The 21469-nt window shown below is 49.4% G+C and overlaps 1 protein-coding gene across 9 annotated transcripts in view; it reads left to right on the top strand.

The window, feature by feature from the left end:
- Window positions 1-21469, top strand: part of MEIOB (meiosis specific with OB-fold) — a 377950-nt gene that overhangs the window by 187873 nt on the left and 168608 nt on the right. For 8 of the 9 annotated variants that reach the window (XM_063934973.1, XM_063934970.1, XM_063934967.1 and 5 more), the window contains exon 4: window positions 15257-15388. In XM_063934973.1, the coding sequence (XP_063791043.1) occupies window positions 15257-15388 (132 nt within the window). Of the gene's footprint in view, window positions 1-15254; window positions 15389-21469 lie in introns of all 9 variants that reach the window. The other variant, XM_063934972.1, reaches the window with a different exon arrangement.

Genomic DNA, 21469 nt, shown 5'->3' on the forward strand with positions numbered 1-21469 from the left:
TGAAAAAGCCGTGAGTAAAAATCCTAACTGCATAGCAAATTTACTTGGCGCAGTCGCAGTGCGGACATTGCGCATGCGCATTAAGCGGAAAATCGCTGCGATGCGAAGATTTTTACAGAGCGAACAACTCGGAATGACCCCCTTACTTTATTAATAAATCTTTGTTAGTAGCCTTTTATGTTAAGTAGTGATCATGGCATTCTGGGGACACAGACAGCATCCCTGGAACTGCCGTACACTTCAGGCAGCATCTCAGAGACTGCCTTATACTTCAGACAAAATCCTAGTGACCTCCATAAAATACAGGCAATATCCTAGCATCTCATGGACCGCCATACAGCATTCCTGTGCCCAGCCAGCATACAGTATCCCAGTCACTCCTATATAGGGCAGAGAGCATTACAGCGTCCTCCATGCAGGACAGGTAGCATCCTAGTGACTGTCATACAGTTCATACAGCGTTCCAGTGACTGCCATACAGTACACTGAACATCGTAGTGAGCACAATGCAGAGATCTTTATAAAGATTTTGGACCTAATTGAGACCTGATCACTCGTCTGTGTTTTTGCAGAGGTCTGCAATCAGATAGCCGTGGCACATAGAGAGTAAAACCTGCCTTGTGCAAGTGTGCAAATGCATGCGTTCGCCGCGCAAAAACTTCACCAGACAGCGGACATCGGCAAATCCGTTCGCAACTCACCATTGAATGACTTTTCCAGTCTGTGCGTAGCCCAGGACTTACTCCTACAGTGCGACAGAATTAGGCTGATCGTGGTCGGAGCTGACCTCAGACACCCTCCCAAAAAACGCTTGGGAATTGCCTGCGTTTTTCCAGACACTCCAAGAAAACGACCAGTTACCACCCACAAACGTCGGCTTCCTATCAATCCCCTTGTGATTGAAATTGTTGCACCATTCTTTCGCAGTTTGGCCTTGCGCCTGCGCATTGCGATACATACATATGTGCAGTCGTTCGATAATCGCCCGTCATGCAAAATCACACAACAGTGATCAGGTCTGAATTAGGCCCTTTGTGAGAGCAAATACTGATGACTATGTGTAATCAGATTGAAGTATGACTATTTCATTACAGTAAGTATACAGTATGGAAGAGTCAAACTTTGGAAAAAAAAACATTCGTAAAATAATTTTGTTTCTGATTCTGAATTTGTCTATAGAGTATATTAAGAAGATACAGTATATTTCAACTTTTATCTAAAGGCCCCATGCATTTTATCTAAAGGCCCCCATGCATTTTATCTAAAGGCCCCCATTCTATGGGTGCGGGAAGGGGGCGGTTAGGGGGGGTAATTCAGACCTGATCGCTGCTGTGCGTTTTCGCACAGCGGGCGATCAGATCTGAACTGTGCATGAGTATGCACCGCAATGCGCAGGCACGATGGACCGCAGCATCGGGCATCGGTGCCTAGCGATGGGATGGTGCGAAAAAAGCGATCACAAGTGTCCGGAAAAATGCAGGAGGGACCAGGCGTTTTCAGGGAGGGTGTCTAACGTCAGCTCCGGCCCCGATCAGCAGCAAACAATCGCAGCGGCAGAGTAAGTCCTGGGCTGAGAAGAGGCTGCCCAAACTGATGTTTGTGCAGCTCTGCTACAAAAGCGATCGCACCCCTCCCCCTGTAGGTGGCGACTATCTGATCACAGGGCAGCAAAAAATGCACCCTAGCGATCAGGTCTGAATTACCCCCGGGTTAGGCTATGGGATGGTTGGTTTAGGGTTGGGACTAGGATTGGCCATAGTACTTACCAAAGATTGCTGGCATTTTCCCGTCCAAGGGGGGTGTCTGTGACAGCTGTCACCGGGGAGACAGGGAGGGAGTGATTACAGCCTCCCTGCATAGTCCAGACCATTATGGTTATGGGAGGCTGTAATCTCTCCCTCCTCGTCTCCCCAGTGACAGTTGTCACAGACACCCCTTGGACGGGACACACCCCAGAGAGGACACCCCCCCGGATGGGGACGCATATTACAAGCTCCACAGTGGCAGTGGTCGCTTCAGGGAGCCAGTCCATTCCTGTTTTTACCCAATCCCATAAATGCTTCCAGTAGCACCATGCAATATGTACTGTATATGTATATATCTACTGCATTGGATGGCTCTAAGGTGGTGGATGGAGTGTTCTCACCTTGACGCTTGGGCTTGTATCCCCTGATGAGATACTCAATAGACATGCAGATTGGGCTACAAGGCCTAATTCATGTATGTATGCATTTTCTCAGCTTCGCAACTGCTAATGATAGCAAGTGAAGCTGCTCCCCAGAAATGAAAACAGACGCACATCGGAGCTATTGCAAACTCATTCGCAATTGCGTACACTTTCGCAGCCTCTACACAAACACGAGGAACATTGTGTCTAGGGGTTGGCCTGTGGTACAAGCTCACAGCTGGCGGCAGAAACACGCCCCGAAAACGGCCATGACACCCCTGCTTTTTTGCAACCACCTTCCATTAACACCTCCAAGCAGTCACTTCCTGTCAATCACTTTCCCATGAAATCCTCACTGTGAGCGGAATCGCAGCATCACCTTGACGCATGCACATTGCGATTGCAGCACATGCGCGTTTGCAGATATTCGCTCCATTGCATTAACATCGGCCATTGCATACAAACATGAATTAGGCCCACAGTTTTCATGACTAACCCTATCAGACAACCCTAGGGTAAAGATGGCCATCAACCATCAATGATTCAAAATCATCGATGGTCTATGACCGATGTTAACTACTTTTACCATCGATGGGAAGAACCAGATGGTTTCCCGACATCAATGTTAAAGAGTTATTAAATGTTGTTGTTTTTTTATCTTTCAGGGTGTAGGGCACGGAGCATAGCCTACGGGTTCTGATTGGCCCGCGACTAACTCAATATTAAAGTAAGGGTGACCATCGATGATCAAAACCATCAATGGTTCCCTTACAGGTGGTTTCCCACCATCAAGGTTACCAATCGATGGTACCATTGATGGTAACCATTGACGATAGCCCACCAATGGCCATCCCTACCCTAGGGCTGTGATAGTGGTGACTGGAATTTACATATGGGGACAACTCCAGTGCGCATGCGCAAATCATTCGGAAATGGCGGGACTCCGGAGGGGTAAGTATACTATATGGGTGCAGTGTGTGTGGTGTGCCCCCCCCCCCCCCCCTTCCCTGGACCTACTGGCCCATGTGCACACTGCACCCATTATAAAAATGCCTATCCCCTTGTATGTTTAATATAATAAATATTTTATATGCATTTAGTATGGTGTTATATGTGTGCTATGTTTTCTTACCTTGCGTCTATGTCAAAAACAGAAAGCTATCTCTGTTATAGTTTCCATATGTTCAGATATCCATATATTTCTGCTGCGGGGTACACTGGGCTCCACAAGTCTGGACAATGGGGTGTAGAGTAGGATCTTGATTCGAGGCACCAACAGACTCAAAGCTTTGACTGTTCCCAGAATGCTCCATGCAGCCCTAAGAAAAGCTTTTCTCTAACGTCCTACTGGATGCTGGGGACTCCGTCAGGACCATGGGGATTAGCGGCTCCGCAGGAGACAGGGCACAAAAATAAAGCTTTAGGATCAGGTGGTGTGCACTGGCTCCTCCCCCTATGACCCTCCTCCAAGCCTCAGTTAGGTTTTTGTGCCCGTCCGAGCAGGGTGCAATCTAGGTGGCTCTCCTAAAGAGCTGCTTAGAAAAAGTTTTTAGGTTTTTTATTTTCAGTGAGTCCTGCTGGCAACAGGCTCACTGCATCGAGGGACTTAGGGGAGAGAAGTCAACTCACCTGCGTGCAGGATGGATTGGCTTCTTAGGCTACTGGACACCATTAGCTCCAGAGGGATCGAACACAGGCCCAGCCATGGAGTCCGGTCCCGGAGCCGCGCCGCCGACCCCCCTTGCAGATGCCGAAGATGGAAGAGGTCCAGAAGCAGGCGGCAGAAGACTTTTCAGTCTTCCTGAGGTAGCGCACAGCACTGCAGCTGTGCGCCATTGTTGTCAGCACACTTCACACAGCGGTCACGGAGGGTGCAGGGCGCTGGGGGGGCGCCCTGGGCAGCAATGTATAATACCTTTTTATGGCTAAAAAATACATCACATATAGCCCTTGAGGCTATATGGATGTATTTAACCCCTGCCAGATCTCACAAACTCCGGAGAAGAGCCCGCCGAAATAGGGGGCGGGGCTTATTCTCCTCAGCACACAGCGCCATTTTCCTGCTCAGCTCCGCTGTGAGGAAGGCTCCCAGGACTCTCCCCTGCACTGCACTACAGAAACAGGGTAAAACAGAGAGGGGGGGCACTTTTTTTGGCGATATTACTATATTTAAGCTGCTATAAGGATACAACACTTATATAGGGTTGTTCCCATATATATTATAGCGCTTGGGTGTGTGCTGGCAAACTCTCCCTCTGTCTCCCCAAAGGGCTAGTGGGGTCCTGTCTTCAATAGAGCATTCCCTGTGTGTCTGCTGTGTGTCGGTACGTGTGTGTCGACATGTATGAGGACGATGTTGGTGTGGAGGCAGAGCAATTGCCGGTAATGGTGATGTCACCCCCCAGGGAGTCGACACCGGAATGGATGGCTTTGTTTATGGAATTACGTGATAATGTCAGCACATTACAAAAATCAGTTGACGACATGAGACGGCCGGAAAACCAGTTAGTACCTGCCCAGGCGTCTCAGACACCGTCAGGGGCTGTAAAACGCCCTTTACCTCAGTCGGTCGACACAGACCCAGACACGGACACTGAATCTAGTGTCGACGGTGAAGAAACAAACGTATTTTCCAGTAGGGCCACACGTTATATGATCACGGCAATGAAGGAGGCTTTGCATATCTCTGATACTACAAGTACCACAAAAAGGGGTATTATGTGGGGGGTGAAAAAACTACCTGTAGTTTTTCCTGAATCAGAGGAATTGAATGATGTATGTGATGAAGCGTGGGTTAACCCAGATAGAAAAGTGCTAATTTCAAAAACGTTATTGGCATTATACCCTTTCCCGCCAGAGGTTAGGGCGCGCTGGGAAACACCCCCTAAGGTGGATAAGGCGCTCACACGCTTATCAAAACAAGTGGTGTTACCGTCTCCTGATACGGCCGCCCTCAAGGATCCAGCTGATAGGAGGCTGGAAACTACCCTAAAAAGTATATACACACATACTGGTGTTATACTGCGACCAGCCATCGCCTCAGCCTGGATGTGCAGTGCTGGGGTGGTCTGGTCGGATTCCCTGACTGAAAATATTGATACCCTGGATAGGGACAGTATTTTACAGACTTTAGAGCAATTAAAGGATGCTTTTCTTTATATGCGAGATGCTCAGAGGGATATTTGCACTCTGGCATCGAGAGTAAGTGCGATGTCCATATCTGCCAGAAGAAGTTTATGGACACGACAGTGGTCAGGTGATGCGGATTCCAAACGGCATATGGAAGTATTGCCGTATAAAGGGGAGGAATTATTTGGCGTCGGTCTATCGGATTTGGTGGCCACGGCAACTGCCGGGAAATCCACCTTTTTACCTCAGACCCCCTCCCAACAGAAAAAGACACCGTCTTTTCAGCCGCAGTCCTTTCGGTCCTATAAGAAGCGGGCAAAAGGACAGTCATATCTGCCCCGAGGCAGAGGAAAGGGTAAGAGAGGGCAGCAAGCAGCTCCTTCCCAGGAACAGAAGCCCTCCGCGGGTTCTGCAAAGCCCTCAGCATGACGCTGGGGCTTTACAAGCGGACTCAGGAACGGTGGGGGGTCGACTCAAGAATTTCAGCGCGCAGTGGGCTTGCTCACAGGTGGACCCCTGGATCCTGCAGGTAGTATCTCAGGGTTACAGGTTGGAATTCGAGAAGTCTCCCCCTCGCCGGTTCCTAAAGTCTGCTTTGCCAACGTCTCCCTCAGACGGGGCGACGGTATTGGAAGCCATTCACAAGCTGTTTTCTCAGCAGGTGATAGTCAAGGTACCCCTCCTACAACAGGAAAAGGGGTATTACTCCACGCTATTTGTGGTACCGAAGCCGGACGGCTCGGTAAGACCTATTCTAAATCTGAAATCTTTGAACCTGTACATACAAAAATTCAAGTTCAAGATGGAATCACTCAGAGCAGTGATAGCGAATCTGGAAGAAGGGGACTTTATGGTGTCCCTGGACATAAAAGATGCTTACCTGCATGTCCCAATTTGCCCTTCACATCAAGGGTACCTCAGGTTCGTGGTGCAAAACTGTCATTATCAGTTTCAGACGCTGCCGTTTGGATTGTCCACGGCACCTCGGGTCTTTACCAAGGTAATGGCCGAAATGATGATTCTTCTGCGAAGAAGAGGCGTATTAATTATCCCTTACTTGGACGATCTCCTGATAAGGGCAAGGTCCAGAGAACAGCTGGAGGACGGAGTAGCACTAACCCAAGTAGTGCTGCAACAACACGGGTGGATTCTGAATTTTCCAAAATCTCAGTTGACCCCGACAACACGTCTGCTGTTCCTGGGAATGATTCTGGACACGGTTCAGAAAAAGGTGTTTCTTCCGGAGGAGAAAGCCAAGGAGTTATCCGAACTTGTCAGGAACCTCCTAAAACCAGGAAAAGTGTCTGTGCATCAATGCACAAGAGTCCTGGGAAAGATGGTGGCTTCTTACGAAGCAATCCCATTCGGCAGATTCCACGCACGAACTTTTCAGTGGGATCTGCTGGACAAATGGTCCGGATCGCATCTGCAGATGCATCAGCGGATAACCTTATCGCCACGGACAAGGTTGTCTCTTCTGTGGTGGTTGCAGAGTGCTCATCTGTTAGAAGGCCGCAGATTCGGCATACAGGACTGGGTCCTGGTGACCACGGATGCCAGTCTGAGAGGCTGGGGAGCGGTCACACAGGGAAGAAACTTCCAGGGAGTATGGTCAAGCCAGTATGGTCAAGCCTGGAGATGTCTCTTCACATAAATATACTGGAGCTAAGAGCGATTTACAATGCTCTAAGCCTGGCAAAACCCCTGCTTCAGGGTCAGCCGGTGTTGATCCAGTCGGACAACATCACGGCAGTCGCCCACGTAAACAGACAGGGCGGCACAAGAAGCAGGAGAGCAATGGCAGAAGCTGCAAGGATTCTTCGCTGGGCGGAAGATCATGTGATAGCACTGTCAGCAGTGTTCATTCCGGGAGTGGACAACTGGGAAGCAGACTTCCTCAGCAGACACGATCTACACCCGGGAGAGTGGGGACTTCATCCAGAAGTCTTCCACATGATTGTGAACCGTTGGGAAAAACCAAAGGTGGATATGATGGCGTCTCGCCTCAACAAAAAACTGGACAGGTATTGCGCCAGGTCAAGAGACCCTCAGGCAATAGCTGTGGACGCTCTGGTAACACCGTGGGTGTTCCAGTCAGTGTATGTGTTTCCTCCTCTGCCTCTCATACCCAAAGTACTGAGAATTATACGGCAAAGGGGAGTAAGAACGATACTCGTGGCTCCGGATTGGCCAAGAAGAACTTGGTACCCGGAACTTCAGGAGATGCTCACGGAAAATCCGTGGCCTCTACCTCTAAGACGGGACCTGATTCAGCAGGGACCGTGTCTATTCCAAGACTTACCGCGGCTGCGTTTGACGGCGTGGCGGTTGAACGCCGAATTCTAAGGGAAAAAGGCATTCCAGAAGAGGTCATTCCTACACTGGTTAAAGCCAGGAAGGAGGTGACTGCACAACATTATCACCGCATTTGGAGAAAATATGTTGCGTGGTGTGAGGCCAGGAAGGCCCCCACGGAGGAATTTCAATTGGGTCGATTCCTACATTTCCTGCAAACAGGATTGTCTATGGGCCTCAAGTTGGGGTCCATTAAGGTTCAAATTTCGGCCCTGTCGATTTTCTTCCAGAAAGAATTGGCTTCAGTTCCTGAAGTCCAGACTTTTGTAAAAGGAGTACTACATATACAGCCCCCGGTTGTGCCCCCAGTGGCTCCGTGGGACCTTAATGTAGTTTTGGATTTTCTCAAATCCCATTGGTTTGAGCCACTCAAATCGGCGGATTTGAAATATCTTACATGGAAAGTAACCATGCTACTGGCCCTGGCTTCAGCCAGGAGAGTGTCAGAATTGGCGGCTTTATCGTATAAAAGCCCATATCTGATTTTCCATTCGGACAGGGCAGAACTGCGGACGCGTCCTCATTTTCTGCCTAAGGTGGTGTCAGCGTTTCACCTGAACCAGCCTATTGTGGTGCCTGCGGCTACTAGCGATTTGGAGGATTTCAAGTTGCTGGACGTTGTCAGGGCATTGAAAATATATATTTCAAGGACGGCTGGAGTCAGAAAATCTGACTCGCTGTTTATACTGTATGCACCCAACAAGCTGGGTGCTCCTGCTTCTAAGCAGACGATTGCTCGTTGGATTTGTAGCACAATTCAACTTGCACATTCTGTGGCAGGCCTGCCACAGCCTAAATCTGTCAAGGCCCATTCCACAAGGAAGGTGGGCTCATCCTGGGCGGCTGCCCGAGGGGTCTCTGCATTACAACTCTGCCAAGCAGCTACGTGGTCGGGGGAGAACACGTTTGTAAAATTCTTCAAATTTGATACCCTGGCTAAAGAGGACCTGGAGTTCTCTCATTCGGTGCTGCAGAGTCATCCGCACTCTCCCGCCCGTTTGGGAGCTTTGGTATAATCCCCATGGTCCTGACGGAGTCCCCAGCATCCACTAGGACGTTAGAGAAAATAAGATTTTACTTACCGATAAATCTATTTCTCGTAGTCCGTAGTGGATGCTGGGCGCCCATCCCAAGTGCGGATTGTCTGCAATACTTGTACATAGTTATTGTTACAAAAAAATCGGGTTGTTTCTTGTTGTGAGCCGTCTGTTCAGAGGCTCCTACGTTGTCATACTGTTAACTGGGTTCAGATCACAAGTTGTACGGTGTGATTGGTGTGGCTGGTATGAGTCTTACCCGGGATTCAAAATCCTTCCTTATTGTGTACGCTCGTCCGGGCACAGTATCCTAACTGAGGCTTGGAGGAGGGTCATAGGGGGAGGAGCCAGTGCACACCACCTGATCCTAAAGCTTTATTTTTGTGCCCTGTCTCCTGCGGAGCCGCTAATCCCCATGGTCCTGACGGAGTCCCCAGCATCCACTACGGACTACGAGAAATAGATTTATCGGTAAGTAAAATCTTATTTTTTCAGAAGAAAAAGTGAAGACTTCAGGGCAACAGCGGTGGTAAATGTCTTGTGACATTCTCTGCTGCTGCTCCAGCTCTCCCCAGCGGCGCTGTACACTCCCGAGCCCTGGTTGCCGGGTACCTACAGCGGAGGCTCCGGTTTACTTCACGTTAGGCACACACGGCTGGGGCTCTCTAGGATCGCGTGGCCGCGCTTCGAGAGGTGGTAAGTGGGTCCCGCTTGCGGGACCCGGTCTTTATCGCGATCCGGCGAGGTCAGGGGGAGGCGGGCCGCGCGCGCTGGCGGTGGACACTGTGGCAGTACAGGCGATCCCACTAGATCACCAGGGCATGAATGCAGGTCAGGTTTTCTCTCAAAACCGATTTTAATATCGCCCACAGTACCCGGTGGTTTTGCCAGCAAGGGGGATAAGGCTTAGACATGAAGCCCTTCCCCCAGCCCCAGGGCGCCATTTCTAGCAAGTGTTTCCGCCCTGGAGCTGCATCTCTGTCTTTTCCTCACTCCCTGTCAGTGTCTGCGGCACCATTATACCTCAGTTCACTGTTCCTGGGACTGCTTGGGCAAATCCTCCTGTGTAAAGCCGCCTGGTTGTCAGCGCTGTGCCTTTACATGACACTTAAGTATTCTACCTGCCTTTTTAGTCAGTGTTAGTAAGAAAGAGTGCATTTAGTCAGGGTTTTCTAGTACAATTACCCTGTGATATACATCCAGTTCTTACTGTGTAGTGTTATATCTCTTGACTATTTAGCTATACAAGCTAGTCCAGTGCAGTATTATTGTCTGTAATAACCTCTGCATTGTACAAACTGTGACTATTGTGTGTGCATTTGATAGCTGAGTGGTGTCCATTTCGTGTCTTTCACTCAACTTGCTATCCCTATACTCTATATCCTGAGGGGGCTCGGTGCGTCAAGTGTTATTTAATATAGGATTTTCACAAAGATATACTGTATTACGTATTTTTCTCTGTGATTTAGTCACCATATCTCTCCTTTATCTCTGCTGGTGCTGACTTCACTGCGCAGGGGTTTTGGGTTTAGGGATATAGTGCTGCTAATAATTGTACTGTGTTACCTCATACTGCAAGTTATATCATGAGGGTAACGGTTCTGGCGCTGAGCACACTGCTGGGGTTGCTGCAGCCACAGACCCATATGAGGAGAATATAGCAGCTGTGGGCTCGGGTTCTGGGGGCTCTTTGCCCCCCAGTGGGACTGTGGCAACGGAGGCACATACTGACCCTCCGTGGGCCGCTTTTTCCACTCTTCTGCATACGCTAGTTCACAAACTAACACCCCCTATGGGACCCCCAATGCCGGTACAACCGTATGTGGTCCCTGCAGCTAACCCGCCGTGGGCGGATGATTTATCTGCTCAATTAAAGAAGTTGAACCAGTCCCTGACTACTAAAAAGTCTGACCAACGCTCGCCTAAGTCCAAGAGGTCCTCTAAGCGAGCGCTTGTCTCCTCACAATCCACTGCTGTCACTGACACCTCGTCTGATGAAGACAGCACATACACTGACCCCACAGGTTCTGACTCAGATACGGCTGATGGGGAGGGTAGTTCACATTTGGATGTTCCTGATCTTTTGGAGGCTATTAAGTTAATTCTGCAGATTACGGATGATCCCGAGCCATCCGTTTCTCCTAAGAAACCAGATAGGTTCAAGCGTCAGAAGGTGGTTAAACAGGTTTTACTTCACTCTGATCACCTAGTGGATATACGTCAGGAACCCTGGGAAAGCCCGGGTATGAAGTTTGTGCCTCAAAAGAAGACGCTGGCTCGCTATCCCCTCGCGCCAGAGCTGTCTAAGAATTGGGAAACGCCTCCTCCAGTAGACTCACATGTGGCTAGGATGGTGGTTTCCTCAGCTCTACCTGTCACTACCGTCACGTCTCTAAAAGAGCCTACGGATAAACGTGTAGAGGGTTGTCTGAAAGCGATTTACACCCTCACGGGTGCTGCACAAAGGCCCACTATTGCAGCTACATGGGCTGCAGAGGCTATTGAAGCATGGGCCTTGGAGTTAGAAGCTGAAATATCCTCTGACCATGCTAGACAATGCTTGTCATATATTGTCACAGCTTCTCGATATATTAAAGAGGCGGCTTCTGATGCCGGTATCCTAGCAGCCAAGGCCTCTACTACGTCAGTCCTGGCTCGCTGGATATTGTGGCTGAGATCCTGGTCTGTGGATCTGGACTCTAGAAAAACCCTGGAGGTACTCCCTTTCAAGGGAGATATTCTGTTTGGGGAGGACTTAAATAAGATAGTGGCTGACTTGGCTACTGCCAAAACTGCCTGTCTGCCTAATACAACTCCTTCTGTGTCGAAGGCCAAAGGCACGTCCTTTCGCCCCTTTTGTCCTTCAGGTAAAGCAAAAGGTCAGACGTACCATAAGCAGGCCTGCACTTCCAAACCTGGTAAGCCGAAGCCCAAAAGAGCCTGGGCTGCCCGTCAGCCAGCTGCCAAGACCGATAAGCCTGCCGCATGACGGGGCGGGCCTCCCCGTGGGGGGGGCGGCTTCTAGGGTATACCCAGGAATGGTTGAAGACCACTTCAGATGCCTGGGTACGGGAAGTCGTCACTCGAGGTTATGCCATAGCCTTCAAAAACCGACCCCCTCATCGAGTTTGCCAGACAGACGTCCTGTCGGACCAGACAAAGGCAAACACTCTGCATTCGGTGGTACAGACCCTCCTGGATACAGGAGTCGTAGTACAGGTGCCTCTTGCTCAGAGGGGCCGAGGGTACTATTCTCCGCTGTTTCTAGTCCCGAAACCGAATGGGTCCTCCCGGCCCATTCTCAACCTCAAGGCACTGAACAGGTTTGTGAAGGTTTCCAAGTTCCGTATGGAAACCCTTCGCTCTATAGTTCTGGCCTTGAAACCTGGGGACTACATGGTCTCCCTGGACATACAGGAGGCTTACCTGCATATTCCTGTAGCAGTGTCACATCAACAATACCTGAGGTTCGCTATTGGCAACCTACATTACCAGTTTCGGGCGTTACCTTTTGGTTTAACAATGGCTCCGCGAGTCTTCACCAAAGTTATGGCGGTGATGACGGTGGTACTCCGCCGTCAAGGGGTCAGGATACTGCCGTATCTGGACGACTTGTTAATCCTGGCAAATTCCCCAGATCTTCTCCTGTGTCATCTGGATATGACAGTCCGGTTTCTACAAGCCCACGGGTGGTTCATCAACTGGAAGAAATCCTCCCTGGTCCCTGCTCAGAGCATGGTGCACTTGGGAGCGCTGTTGGACACTCACAACCAGAGGTTGTTCTTGTCTCAGGAGAAAGTCCTGAAGCTTCAGGACAAGATTCGTTGCTTCCTTTCTCGTCCGCAAGTGTCGATACATTCGGCGATGCAGGTGCTGGGCCTCATGGTCTCAGCATTCGACATGGTGGAGTATGCTCAATTCCATTCTCGCCCCCTCCAGAAGCCGATTCTAGCCAAGTGGGACTGCCTGCCTCACCGGATCAGGTCTCAAATGATCTCATTGACTCCGGAGGTTCGTCTGTCGCTGCTCTGGTGGCTCCAGGACCAACAATTGTGCAGGGGCCGTCCCTTCATGATATCCAACTGGGTCCTGTTGGCAACAGATACCAGTCTAAGAGGTTGGGGCGCGGTGCTGGAGCAGCACTCCTTACAGGGTCGGTGGACCAAGGAGGAATCTCTCCTCTTGATCAACATTCTGGAGTTGCGGGCGGTCTTCAATGCGTTGAACCTGGCCCAGCATTTAATTCAGAACCGTCCTGTTCAAGTACAGTCGGACAACGCCACCACAGTGGCTTACATAAATCATCAAGGCGGCACTCAAAGCTGTTTGGCAATGAAGGAAGCCTCACGGATTCTACAGTGGGCAGAACGCCATCTACCGGCAATATCGGCAATATTCATTCCGGGAGTCCTGAATTGGGAAGCGGACTTTCTCAGTCGTCAGGACGTGCATGCCGGCGAGTGGGGCCTCCATCCAGAAGTGTTTCAACTCCTCGTGGAAAGGTGGGGTCTTCCAGATGTGGATCTGATGGCGTCTCGACACAATCACAAGGTTCCGGTCTTCGGAGCAAGGACAAGGGATCCTCAAGCAGCATTCGTGGATGCGCTGGCAGTGCCGTGGAGGTTTCGGCTGCCGTACGTTCCCTCCGGTGTCACTCCTGCCCAGGGTAATTCGGAAGTTCAAGCAAGAAAAAGGAATTCTGCTTCTCATAGCTCCGGCGTGGCCCAGACGGCACTGGTTCTCAGACCTGCAAGGCCTATCGTCATAGCATCCACTTCTATTTCCACAACGCCCAGACCTCCTCGTTCAGGGCCCTTGTGTCTACCAGGACCTAGCCCGGCTATCTTTGACGGCATGGCTCTTGAAGCTTCCGTCTTGAGGGCTAAGGGTTTTTCTGAAGAGGTAAATAAAACTATGTTGTGGGCCCGGAAACCAGCTTCTGCTCGGATTTACCATAGGGTCTGGCATTCATACTTTGTTTGGTGCGCATCTAACAATTATGACGCTTCCAAGTTTAGTACAGCCAAACTTTTGGCTTTTCTGCAGCCGGGCCTAGATTTAGGCCTGCGTCTGGCCTCCCTCAAGGTTCATATTTCTGCCTTGTCGGTGTGGTTTCAGAGAAAAATTGCGACTTTATCTGATGTTCATACTTTCACTCAGGGTGTGTTGCGTATCCAACCTCCCTATGTCCCGCCTGTGGCTCCTTGGGACTTGTCGGTGGTTTTGGAGGCGTTGCAAGAGCCTCCATTTGAACCTCTTGGTTCAGCTGACCTTAAGTGGCTTTCCCTTAAGGTGGTGTTCTTGCTGGCTATTGCCTCTGCTAGAAGAGTGTCGGATCTGGTTGCCTTGTCTTGTAGTTCCCCATATCTGATTTTTCACCGTGACCGGCGGTTCTTAGGACTCGTCCCGGATATTTACCTAAGGTGGTTTCTTCGTTCCACCTTAATCAGGAGATTGTGATTCCAGCCTTTGTCTCTCCTGATTTGTCTCCCAAAGAGCGGTCTTTGGATGTGGTACGGGCTCTCCGTATCTATGTGAAGAGAACTGCTTTTATTCGAAAATCTGTTTCTCTCTTTGTTTTGTTTGGATTTCACAAACGTGGCTGGCCTGCTCACAAGCAGACCCTGGCCAGATGGATTAGAATGGTGATTGCACATGCTTATGTGAAGGCTGGTCTGTCAGCTCCTGCTCACATTATGGCCTATTCTACTCGGTCTGTTGGACCTTCTTGGGCGGCCCACCGTGGTGCGACCCTTGATCAGTTGTGCAAGGCGGCTACGTGGTCCTCCGGGAACACGTTCATAAGGTTCTATGCCTTCGATACTGCCGCTTCCCAGGATGCTTCCTTTGGACGCCGGGTTCTTGTGCCCGCTACAGTGCGTCCCCTCCCATAAGGAACTGCTTTAGGACATCCCCATTGTCCGGACTTGTGGAGCCCAGTGTACTCCGCAGCAGAAAACGAGTTTTATGGTAAGAACTTACCTTTGTTAAAACTCTTTCTGCGAGGTACACTGGGCTCCACAAGGCGCCCACCCTGACGCACTTAGCTTCTTTGGGTTGGTATGGCATTAGCCGCTGACACTTCTCTTGTCGTGAGAGTGTGGTGTATGTGGCTACTAACTGTTGTCGTCTCTTCCTGCTACTGCATTGGGCTAGTTAACTAAAACTGAGCTCCTGTGCTGGGAGGTGGGGTGATATAGGAGGCGGCGCTGTGCATTCTGGGAACAGTCAAAGCTTTGAGTCTGTTGGTGCCTCGGATCAAGATCCTATTCTACACCCCATTGTCCAGACTTGTGGAGCCCAGTGTACCTTGCAGAAAGAGTTTTAACAAAGGTAAGTTCTTACCATAAAACTCGTTTTTATGGTAAGATATCCAACTACTGTAACTTGCTATTGAAAACCCATTGGGGGATGGGGAGGGGGTTATTCCAAGAACATTTAACAGAATTGTAACAAAATTGTATCGACTGCAGGACAGGTTCATTTATAAATCTTTTTGAGATATAGCTAAAGTTAATTGAAATGTCATCTTTAGCAGAAATTACTTAGTCTGTCTTGTTCTACTTAGATATTGGAACAGAAAGGTACACGTTCAGTTTCACAATAAGAGATTCGCCAGCCGCCTTCATAAACGCCTCGTCCTGGGGTAGAGAAGATTACATTAAATCTCTTTCAGAAAGTTTTCGAGTTGGTGACTGTGGTAGGTTAAAATACGACTTCATTCTGTTTCTCGTTTGTTCTGAAAATTAGGGTCAATAAAAAGTCAGGAGTGTGAGCTCATCTGTCCTTCAAACAAAATGCTGTGGGCTTTTCTGAAATTAGTCTGTTTAACCAGCTGACCCTCAGACATTTGGTAAGCCAACCACAGGAAAAATGATTGCCTTTCTCAACTAGGGGTTTGCCATGGCTCTCCGAAAGGGCCTAATTCAGGGGTGTGGATCATTGGATCGACAGTGTCTAGGTCGACAATGTTTGGGTCGACATTCACTAGGTCGACAGGGTTTGAAGGCCGACATGTTCTAGGTCGACAGGTCAAAAGATCGACATGAGTTTTTCATGGTTTGTTTGGTGTAGTTTTCTCCGTACAGTGACCGGGAAGCCCAATTAGTGCACCGTGTCCCCTCGCATGGCACGCTTTGCACGCCTTGCTTCGGGCAAGGTGCTTCGCTCTGCTACCGCTGCGCTCGGCACAGGTTACTATTCCCAATCGTGGTCCACTTGAGTCGTTAAGTATGAAAAAGTTTAAAAAAAAAAAATGTGAAAAACTCATGTTGAGCTTTTGACCTGTCAACCTAGAACATGTCGACCTAGAAACCCTTTCGACCTTGAAAACATGTCGACCTAATGACTGTTGACCAATAGTGGTGTCAAAGTCGGAAAAATATCATGCTACACGTTGCCATATATCCACTCTATGCACGTGCCTGCTGCACATTCTCTCCCGTGCGTGCGGATACTCGCAGCCGCGTGATGGCGCCTCGGCCATGCGCACGAGCGCGTGGTATGTGCATTTACGGTAGAGTTTGTGTGCGTCTAGCGGGCGACTCAATCGTTAAATAATAAAACCAAATAATATGTTTTATAGATAATGTTCCCCTTAATAATGACTGTAAGTTTGTTTAATGTAAATGGTCGCAGGACAGAGGAATTCCTCTTTGTATGGTACGAAGGGTCAGACAGGGTTTGAACAGCTGTGTCTGGTACCTAACTAAAGAACATTTTATTAGAAACAATCCGGTGCTGGTTAGGTAAAGCTGAATCGCTCCTGCGTATAGTTATGGCCATTAGTATTTTCTGGACATTTACTATATTTGCGATTCATTACCCATGCGGCGGGAATCTTCAGATTCCCTCCCACCTGAGCAGTTTGATATAGTCGCAGCCCACCTGTTCAAACTAACCTATGACCTTTTGTTATGATGCGAGGAGACATTCCTGTGTCCAATGAACAATGAGATTATAGGTCCCTTTGTAGTGTACTGTACGCAGTGTATATAAGATCAGCCAGCCTGGGCAGCTCTCTCACTCTCCACAAAAGGTTTTCATCTTGACTAACTTGGAGCTGGTACCAGAAAGCTGCGCAGCGATCATTCCCAGTGTGTGTAAGTAATTCTCTGTAATCAACTTGTTCTCTGTTTGTATTGGCCATTCTCTCTCTCTCTGTTATAGTATAAGTTTGTGACGCTATTGTATATTTCTGTCTAGATATTCTGTTAGAATTATATGTTAGCTTGTAGTGTATGACTTGTGAACTGTTTTCCCTTTTCGATATAACTAAAAGCTTGTTAGTAAAGGTGTTGGAACCTTAGCAAGGTATCGTGTGTTCATTACATTGCAGAGGGTAATAGGAGCGTCTCGATCGCTCAAAACAGCTTTAGTATTAACAAGGTTAAGCAGCGTTATATCGCTACAATATTTCAGTACAAGGTATACAGTATAAGAGTATCCTTTCGGTGTGTTACATTCAAGGTTTACTGATTGTCATCCTGTGAGCGTCTGCGCCGCTCGTGATCTCCTCGTGGTCTCGAGCGTCCGCTACGCTGGTAGCGTAGCATTACGGTAGTCAACCGCCTATAGCGTGCCCGACACCACGCATTAAGCTGTGAACGAGCGTGTCGCATGTGCGTCTCGATCACGGCCGAGCGTATGCTACGCTAAGTGCGTACCCTTACGGTACCTCATACGCCAATTGCGTACTGTGCCTCTTACCCATTATTGTGAATGTTATAAGATAAATAGTTAGCTTTATCAGTGGTCGACCCAAACATTGTCGACCTACACGCTGTCGATCTTCAGACCGGAATCCCTAATTCAGACCTGATCGTTGTTGTGCGAAACCGCACAGCGGCCGATTATCGAATGACTGCGCATGCGTATGCACCGCAATGCGCAGGCGCAAGCCCAAACAGCGTCAGAACGTTGCGAAAATTTTGAGCGCTAGGCGTACGCAAGGTGATTGACGGGAAGCGGACGTAGGTGGTAACTGTCCGTTTTCTGGGATTGTCAGGAAAAATGCAGGTGTTACCAAGCGTTTTCTGGGAGGATGTGTGATGTCAGCTCCGGGCCCCGATCAGCCTAATTCTGTTGCACTGTAGGAGTAAGTCCTGGGCTACGTACAGACTGGAAAAATCATTTGATGGTGAGTGAGTTGTGAACGAATTTGCAGCTGACCGCCGTCTGGCGAAGTATTCGCACACTTGCACGGGGCAGGTTTTCACTCTCTAGGGCGGTGACTGTTTGATCACAGCCCTCTGCAAATTTGCAGAGGAGCGATCAGGTCTGAATTAGACCCAAAGTTCCACCACTTTATACCAAATTAGCAATCTTCGCCTTTTGTGCTTTGCACAACTGGAATTCTTTAATGCAAAAAGAATAATTAATAGCTTATGGGCCAGCTTAAGAAACCCCTTAAATATATATTTGCAAATATGGTTAATATCTAATAGAAAATTATAGGTGGATGTTACGTGGGGAATAGAGGAAACTTGACCTCCTTGGAATGATACACTAATATAGTTATGAAGCCTCCAAACACATGGCTTTATTTAATATGTGCAAAACAGTCATAGTGGAGCACCAAATTTTGTGGTGCTGTCTACCTTATTTTGTGCAACTGTGCCTAGATTGTTAACTAAGTGCATGTGTTTGCAGAACGAGATGGCAGAGTTGGCGGACAAGCAGAAACAGACATCAGCCTATGGAACAATTTGGGCACTTAAGTTAGGGCATTATTTTGCTTAGTATGGAGTAGGTACATCAGTGTTCTTGGTGGTTTTGCAGAGCTGAGAAATAATGAGATTTTATTTTGCAGAGCAATGTTATGTGATGTCTGTGCACCTGTTCACATTGACACACTGGTAGAAAAGCATGCGCCTGTTAACATTGACACACTGGTACACAACATACTTGCCTTCTTTTGAAAGAGCATTTCAGGGAGAGTGTGAAAGTAACACCTATCAGCGCAGACGTTTCTACATCTGAGAGGCGTGTCATAAAAATGACTTACAGTAGTACATTATTATCAGTTATTTATATAGCACACACATATTCCGCACCGCTTTACAGAGAATATTTGGCCATTCATATCAGTCCCTGCCCCAGTGGAGCTTACAATCTATATCAGTGTTTCCCAACCGCGGTCCTCAAGGCACACTAACAGTTCTGGTTTTAGTGATATCCAGCCTTAAGCACAGGTGACTTAATTAGTACCTCAGTTATTTTGATTTAACCATCTGTGCTGAAGCCTGGATATCACTAACACCTGCACTGTTGGTGTGCCTTGAGGACCGCGGTTGGGAATGCCTGATCTATATTCTCTATCACATGTACACAGCCACACATTCATACTTAGGTTAATTTTTGTTTGGATCCAATTGACCTACCAGTATATTTTTGGTTTGTGGGAGCAAACCAGAGTATCTGGAGGAAACCCACGCAAGTACGGCGAGAATATACAAACTCCACACAGGGCCATGGTGGGAATCAAACCCATGACCTCAGTGCTGTGAGGCAGTAATGCTAACCACTACACCATCCGTACTGCCCAGTACATCTAAATGTGAATGAGCAACAAAGTTAGTAAAATCTACTTGTTGAAGAGAAGACACTGATATTTCACAGGATTTGTTTGTGTATTATGTTTTACAAGAGGTTCCATATACTGTAAGTGGCCAAGAGAAACCTTATTTAAAATGCATGTAGCCATAGGGACCATTGTGCCTTTTAACCAATGCAGGGAAATGGCAGTGATGAGCCCATTTGAATGTATATATCTCTGATTTATTTGTTCCCGAGGAATGTAACAGCTACATGGGGTATATGCAATTGCAGAATTCGACCGTTTTTTAATTCAACACAATTCGACAGTCAGACACCCTGCCGCCGGGACCCGAATTCGACATAGTCAATAAAAAACGGATTCGACAGTCCCGCTGTCGAAAAAAACGGACCAATTGACGTATATGTGCGTCCTGGATTCGACTGTTTGGATGGCACAAAAGTGTTTAAAAAACCCAGAAAAATATTGCGTGGGGTCCCCCCTCCTAAGCATAACCAGCCTCGGGCTCTTTGATCCGGTCCTGGTTGTAAAAATACGGGGGGGAAATTGCCAGGGATCCCCCGTATTTTTACAACCAGCACCGGGCTCTGCGTCCGGTCCTGGTGCAAAAAATACGGGGGACAAAAAGCGTAGGGGTCCCCCTTATTTTTAACACCAGCATCGGGCTCCACTAGTCAGAGAGATAATGCCACAGCCGGGGGACACTTTTATATCGGTCCCTGCGGCCGTGGCATTAAATCACTAACTAGTCACCCCTGGCCGGGGAACCCTGGAGGAGTGGGGACCCCTTAAATCAAGGGGTTCCCCCCCTCCAGCCACCCAAGGGCCAGGGGTGAAGCCCGAGGCTGTCCCCCCCCATCCAAGGGCTGCGGATGGGGGGCTGATAGCCTTGTGTCAAATAAAAGAATATTGTTTTCTCATACGTCCTAGAGGATGCTGGGGATTCCAAAAGGACCATGGGGTATAGACGGATCCGCAGGAGCTTGGGCACACTATAAAGACTTAAACTGGGTGTGAACTGGCTCCTCCCTCTATGCCCCTTCTCCAGACCTCAGTTAGACTTTGTGCCCAGGAGTGATGGGTCACACACTAGGGGAGCTCTCCTGAGTTTCTCTGAAAGACTTTGTTAGGTTTGTTATTTTCAGGCAGACCTGCTGGCTACAGGCTCCCTGCATCGTGGGACTAAGGGGAGAGAAGCAGGACCTACTTCTTCTTAGTTCAAAGGCTCTGCTTCTCGGCTACTGGACACCATTAGCTCCAGAGGGTTCGATCACTTGGTGCGCCTAGCTGCTTGTTCCCGGAGCCACGCCGTCACCCCCTCACAGAAACCAGAAGAAAGAAGCCGGGTGAGTATGAGAAGAACAGAAGACTTCAGTGACGGCAGAAGACTTCAGTAACGGAGGTAACAGATTGTGCTACACTCCATGCTCCCACACACCAACGCACTCACAGGGTGCAGGGCGCTGAGGGGGGAGCGCCCTGGGCAGCAGGTTGCTGATGTCTTTTTTATTGTAGCTGGCAAAAAAGTATCTGGGTGCCTGAGCACCGTGTCCCATACCCCCGCCAGCATATACTGCGCGCTGCGCGCCATTACTCCCCCGCCGCAGGCTTCCATGGGTGCGGGGCGCTGGGGGGGGAGCGCCCTGGGCAGATGGGTTAAGGCCTCTGTGACTCTGGAGGTGCCGGAGCTCCGTGCTCCGGACACCCGACGCTATGTATAGCGCACTAGGCGCCATTTTTCCCCCGACTTGCAGAGTAAGCTGGCGGGGCCGTGGCTCCGTGTCTCGGACCCCGCCAGCGTGGTGTAGCACACTGGGCGCCATCTCTCCACCGCCACCGGCCCCATGGGTGCAGGACGCTGGGGGGGAGCGTCCTGGGCAGCGGATTAAAACTTCCACAGGTAAGCTGGCGGGGCCGAGGCTCCGTGTCTCGGACCCCGCCAGCGTGTTGGAGCGCACTGTGCGCTATCTATTCACCGCCACCGGCCCCATGGGTGCGGAACGCTGGGGGGGAGCGTCCTGGGCAGCATTTCTTAACTCTTCCCGGGCGGGGGAGCATACCTGGACTCCGGGTGTCTTCACCCCGACAGGGCACCGCAGCGTGAGCGCTGCGCTCCATCGCTCCCACACACCAACGGTTTCCGTGGGTGCGGGGCGCGGGGGGGGGGGGGGCGCCCTGGGCTGCGTGTTGGATATATAGGGATATATACAGGGGATTAATCCC

This window comes from Pseudophryne corroboree, chromosome 7 (assembly GCF_028390025.1).
Source record: "Pseudophryne corroboree isolate aPseCor3 chromosome 7, aPseCor3.hap2, whole genome shotgun sequence".
Classification (NCBI taxonomy): domain Eukaryota; kingdom Metazoa; phylum Chordata; class Amphibia; order Anura; family Myobatrachidae; genus Pseudophryne; species Pseudophryne corroboree.